At 32.4% G+C, this 5724-nt stretch overlaps 1 protein-coding gene across 1 annotated transcript; it reads left to right on the top strand.

Moving 5' to 3' along the window:
* Positions 1-1514: 1514 nt before the first annotated feature.
* Positions 1515-5388, top strand: PIG-O (phosphatidylinositol glycan anchor biosynthesis class O). Its single transcript, XM_040711569.2, has 4 exons — positions 1515-1858; positions 1915-2523; positions 2586-4674; positions 4734-5388. The coding sequence occupies exons 2-4, from the start codon at positions 2197-2199 to the stop codon at positions 5327-5329; spliced, it is 3012 nt and encodes a 1003-aa protein (XP_040567503.1). The 5' UTR covers positions 1515-1858; positions 1915-2196; the 3' UTR covers positions 5330-5388.
* The last annotated feature ends 336 nt before the right edge of the window (positions 5389-5724 follow it).

The following is a 5724-nucleotide window of genomic DNA, read 5'->3' as shown; positions in this document are numbered from 1 at the left end:
TAGAACAAGGTTTCTAGTATTATTAATATTCTGCCTAGAACTTAGCCAAACGGTCAAGTATAAATTTATGTAAAATGATAATTGCTATAAAATAGCCTCCCTGAAGATTCATGTGGAAGGAGCTATTCAAAGATAGATTTTGTTTGAAATATTAATTTACCTAGTGACTTGCAAAATCAAAAAACAAACTTAATAAAATTATTATACTTGTTGCAAATTATTTTCCTTCCCTTAAAAAAGAAACAAATGAAAGTGACTATTAAATTTATGAAACAGATTATGAGTTATAACAAATTTTAGAAATACTTATATAAATTTAATTTATTATTCCTGAAATGAATTAAGTGTGTATTGAAAGATTGGTAACTATAGAAGAGCTGGAATAATTGCAGTGATATATATAGTTTCCCATATCTTCAATACAGTCTGCACATACAGTCCATCGAATTGAAAAATAAATCGATGTGAAACCATTTGGCAGTAGACATAAATATGTGCCATTTTGGTACTTTTCGTATAGTTAATACTTCATTTGATTTGTTTGTAATAAGGATTTCTCTTTTTAAGGTGATAATTAACAATTTAAGGCAAATAAATCTTAAAGAAAACACCTTGAACATTAATTAAAAAGATGGTTAGGAGGAATGAGTTTTTCCTTTGCTGAAGATCTCGGAAGAATCTACTGAAATCACTGACATTTTCATATATAATATTTAAAACACTGTTTACCAATAAGTATGTTAACAATTTAAAAAAAAATAGATTTGAAGTCAATCATTAACCAGGGAATACTATTCATTTCAGTGTTCCCTGAGTTAACCTTATTTGTCTTAGCTTTTCTCATAATTTCAGGTGTACCATTATTTTTAAAAATTTATTCAACAGTCTTAGAATAATTTTAATTTTTCGACTTAATTTCCCAGTTTCTCATTGTATTTACAATTTTATATTCTATGAAGTTTTGTAAATTTATTTGATAAATGCACTTTATTGGACATTTTTGTACATCAAACATTCTTTATTTATGGAAAAACGATAGAGACTATGTTTTTTTCTGTAAAATTGAAAAAGGGACAAGGAAATCGAAATGTAAGGGTATAAAATGGATAAGGAACCTAGTGTGAGTGATTACTAATTCGTTTGAAGGACACAGAATTACATATGAGTATCATTTTCGTTTGATCTATATTGGCCCCATTTAGAAATAATTAATCTAAACATTACAAAATTAGGAAACATGTTATATAAATTTAAAAGTACGAGGACTCCTTTACCAGGAAATATTTTAGATTTTGCAAATAGGATTTGTTGTATATGTATTAAGCTTACAATTCCATGATTTTTTTAATATTAAAAGAAAATTTAAGAAGAATTTACTATTCTTTTTGTATAGTAAGAAAAGAATAAGTATATATTATATGAACCAAAGAATTGTACAACAAGAAGCCCAGAAGAAGCCATAATTATCATTGGGAAAAAAGGAATGAAAGGAAAAGAAAGAAAAGAAAAGAGATGTGATTGGTTACTAGAGTAACATATTTGTACAAAACTTTATCGTGTATATAGCTAGATATTTATGGCTATATTGTAATACTCATCTTCCTGCAGACCTCGAAATATTCTGTGATATTCCGATTCTTTATGTAAATGTTGAAAAATATAAAAGCAAGTCTTGAATTGCAATGCTGAACAGTGAATTGGAGTTAGAGAATAAGAATCCTATCGTATATGAGGTATCTAAGAACCGTAAAAATAAGAAGACGGACAAGGACATAAACGACTCCGTCGAGGTTCCAATTGATGAAGAAGAGATTTTTGATTACATCAGGGATATTCATGACCCGGAACATCCACTGAGGTGAGTGAGCTCGAAGTTGTGACTCTAACTTGATTTAACTCTCGCTTTGATTTTAGCTTAGAGCAACTCAACGTTGTGTCCCTTGAGAATATTAGAGTGAAGGACTCTTGTGTTTCTGTTCGCTTCACGCCCACGATTCCCCACTGCAGTTTGGCCACGCTCATTGGACTTGCCATTAAAACCAAATTGCTACGATCTCTTCCTCTTCATTTCAAAATTGATGTTTCCATCACTCCTGGATCTCATTCCTCGGAAAAGCCCATTAATAAGCAATTAGCAGATAAGGAAAGAGTCGCAGCGGCGTTGGAAAATAAAGAATTGCAGCGCTCGGTTGACGAATGTCTTCATCCATAAAGTCCCTTTTTTTCTTATTCTGGATTTTGGGCGTGTATGCAATTGGGTTGGGACTATTTAATGATGGATTTCTCCTATCACGTAAAACGCTTAACACTATATCCCCAACTTCCGCCTCTCCCTCTCCACCTCTCTACAATAAACTGATCTTGCTCGTAATAGACGCCTTTAAATATGAATTTGCTTACTATAATCAAAATCAAACTAAGAAACACAGCATCAATCAATTTCCTATAAGTCATAAACTCATTAAAGATGATTATGGAATACTTATGGAAGCCTTGGCTGATCCTCCAACAACTACTCTGCAGGTAGCTATTTCATGTTATGCGTTTAATTTATAGATCTTTACTAATATATATTTTAATTTAAGAGACTTAAGGGGCTAACAACGGGTAGTCTTCCAACTTTTATTGATGCATCTAGTAATTTCGGGTCATATGAAATCCAGGAAGATAATTTAATTAGCCAATTAGTCCGCAATAATAAGTCTGTAGTATTTGCTGGGGATGATACATGGCTAACATTATATCCCAGTGGTTTCAAAAGAAGTTATCCTTATCCATCATTTAATATAAGAGATTTAGATACTGTAGACCGTGGCGTAGAAGAAAAATTAAAGTCTGAAATTCACCGTCGCGATTGGGATGTTTTCATTGGGCATTTCCTTGGAGTGGATCATGCGGGGCATTCATATGGGCCAAACCATTCTGAAATGTCTCGGAAAATTAAAGAAATGGATGAAATTGTGAGATATGTCGCAGATGAGATGTCAAATGATACTGTACTTTTTGTTTTGGGAGACCACGGAATGACTATAACTGGAGATCATGGAGGTGATTCACGGGATGAAATTTCTTCAACTTTCCTTATCTATAACAAAAAGTTTAAGTTTCAAAACTCTGAAAATACTCGTCTAGTAAATCCTTCACAAATTGACTTCTTACCAACAGCTTGTCTTTGGATGGGTCTCCCAATTCCATTTTCTAACTTAGGAGCATATCTTCCTCTCCTTCATGATGCAAAATATAACCACAATTTTATTAAATCAAATGTCGACCAAGTCATGTCCTACTTTGATGGATATTTATCAATTGGCTCTCGTCATGAATTTTCAAAGTCAAAGGTGCGTCAATTAGAAGACTTGTTTAGTGACTTTAAATCTAAATTAAAAGGAGTAATGAGTTTAAATGATTTCCAAACATCTCAGAAGTTGGGGTTTGAAATTTTGGACCATGCCAAACAGATGTGTCAAAGTGTTTGGGCTCAATTCAATTTAACACCCATGGGAGCAGGCTTATCTCTCATAATCATTCACACAACTGCAATAATGCCTTTGTTTTTGATTAGTGGCTTAGATTTCCAAAGAGTGATGGAAAAAGAGTTTATTACATTATTAGTAATATCTGGATTAATAGGCACTGGTTTATTTTCTGCAATGACAGCCCTTATTTTTCCTAATTTAATGTTTAAACCATTACTAATTCTATCATCTGGTATTGCTTCATCAGTTATGGCGTTTGGAGTTTTTTTACTTTGGACTTTAAGGAGAGATTTTAAGTTAGTCTTGAAATATGAGTCTGTGGTAACAGTGGTATTTGGAGTATGTTTACTGGGACTCACTCTGTCTAATTCTTATGTTGTGGAAGAGCCTTTTGTTCTAAATTTTGTATTGACTAGTTTTTTGATATTTCTTCCGTTTACTTCTTCATCTAATTGGTATCTACAAATAATTTGCTTCTTTACTGCATTTTTGGTAAGATGTTCGAATGTATATTTTGTTTGTCGTGAAGAGCAAATAACAAATTGGCAATGCACATCGATCTTGGATTTTTCAAAATCTATTGGCGATCTACCTCTTGAGATTTCGAGAAGTCTTAAAAACTGGAGATTTTTTTCTGCGCTTATATCTGTTTTTTGCGTTGTGGTATTTTCACGATTATGGCTAAAAAGATGTGGAAATTTGAATGGTGTATCCCCAGTTGTTGCCTTAGTCAAATATGTACCATCATTTATGGGGTTAAGTATGGTCAGTTTTTGGGCTCTTAATGGTTCTCGCCTTGTCTCAAAAATTCTACCTTGGCAGCGGAATATACTCTCACAATCTGTGTTTCTTCTATCTATACTTTCTATCTTGGTGATTTTAATGAAACCCTTTTTAGTGTACTACGACAATGCAGAAGAGAAATTAAAAAAAGAGGTACCGAAAGTCCTACATCAAGAAGCTTCCTCAATCTATAACTACTTAAAAATGCAGTATGCAAAAGCGCCATCGTCAAATATTAATACTGTCAAAACGGTATATGGTCTTGGAACTGCCTTAAGTGCTCCTATTGTCGCACTATTAGTATGTGTATCCTTGTCATCAATGCTAGTACTGGGAGACGGATTGTGTCCATCTATTGCGGTCATGCTTTTGTCTATGGTGGTAATATCATTTGTTAATACCATTGATAATCCAGGTAATGTTCCTCATATAAGTTAAGATCACCTTTTTATTAATTTTAATATAATATTTCAGAAAATTCCGTCCGTTTTTCTTCAATATTCCTCTGGTGGTTGGCGCAAAATGTATTTTTCTATGCATCTGGGCATTCTACAACCCTTAATTCTATTCAATGGAGTGCTGCATTTGTTGGTTTCGATGGTGAATTGTACGGAAAAGATAGCTACATCATTCCTTTTATCCTTGTTACATGGAATACCTATGTCTCGAGAATTTTATTTGGCTTAGCATTACCTCTTCTATTTTTGTCATCGTACACGGTATCCTTATTTGCACCATTTCTTATAAAAAATGGTAAAGAAGAAGAAAAGAAAAAAGGTGAATTAATTCTTTTGGAGTTTGAACTGAGTAAAGTCAAAAGTGGAATGCTCAATCTTTTTATTCGATATTCGGTCCTTTTGGGTTTACAGTTATTTTTTTCTATGTTATCAGCTGGTATTCTCCGACGTCATCTAATGGTGTGGAAAATATTTACTCCTAAATTTATTTTTGAGGGAGTTGGGTTTATTGTTTCATCCCTTAGCTTGATGTTAGGATATCTAATTTGGTGTCGTGTTTATGGATTTATGTACAAATATTATGCCAAGCTCATTCTTGGTGGAATACAATAAACAATTATTTTCTATATTAGTCAATAGTAATTCTGAAATATACATTACTGATGCATGAATTTTGTGTTTTTATAAAGAATGTTAGTTATTCGTTGAAATTAAGTTATTGCCCCTAATATAGTGTTTTTCCTATACTCAGATGAAAATGTAGTGCTATATGTTATAGTCTGTATTATGCTATTTGGCGCAGTAAACAAATTTTTGATGAGATTCCAAATTTATCTCTGTTTACCCTTCTCAATTTGATCGATTTACGACAAAAAATAAATCAATGATACTATTCAGTTAAATCAAACTACTATTGTACAGTGTGGGCCATTGAAATCTGAACACTTACCAATTCGAAAATTAATGAAGTTTAATTGATTGAAATTAACTCATATTTCGATATGTTA

The sequence above is a fragment of the Lepeophtheirus salmonis genome, chromosome 5 (genome assembly GCF_016086655.4).
Source record: "Lepeophtheirus salmonis chromosome 5, UVic_Lsal_1.4, whole genome shotgun sequence".
Lineage (NCBI taxonomy): Eukaryota > Metazoa > Arthropoda > Copepoda > Siphonostomatoida > Caligidae > Lepeophtheirus > Lepeophtheirus salmonis.
This window is presented reverse-complemented; position numbering and strand designations above follow the sequence as displayed.

Excerpts from the sequence above, each read along its gene's own strand:
- PIG-O (XM_040711569.2), top strand. The coding sequence starts at position 2,197 with ATGTCTTCATCCATAAAGTCCCTTTTTTTCTTATTCTGGATTTTGGGC. Across the intron at positions 2,524-2,585 it reads CTCCAACAACTACTCTGCAG|AGACTTAAGGGGCTAACAAC; the intron begins GTAGCTATTTCA and ends TTTTAATTTAAG. Across the intron at positions 4,675-4,733 it reads TAATACCATTGATAATCCAG|AAAATTCCGTCCGTTTTTCT; the intron begins GTAATGTTCCTC and ends ATAATATTTCAG.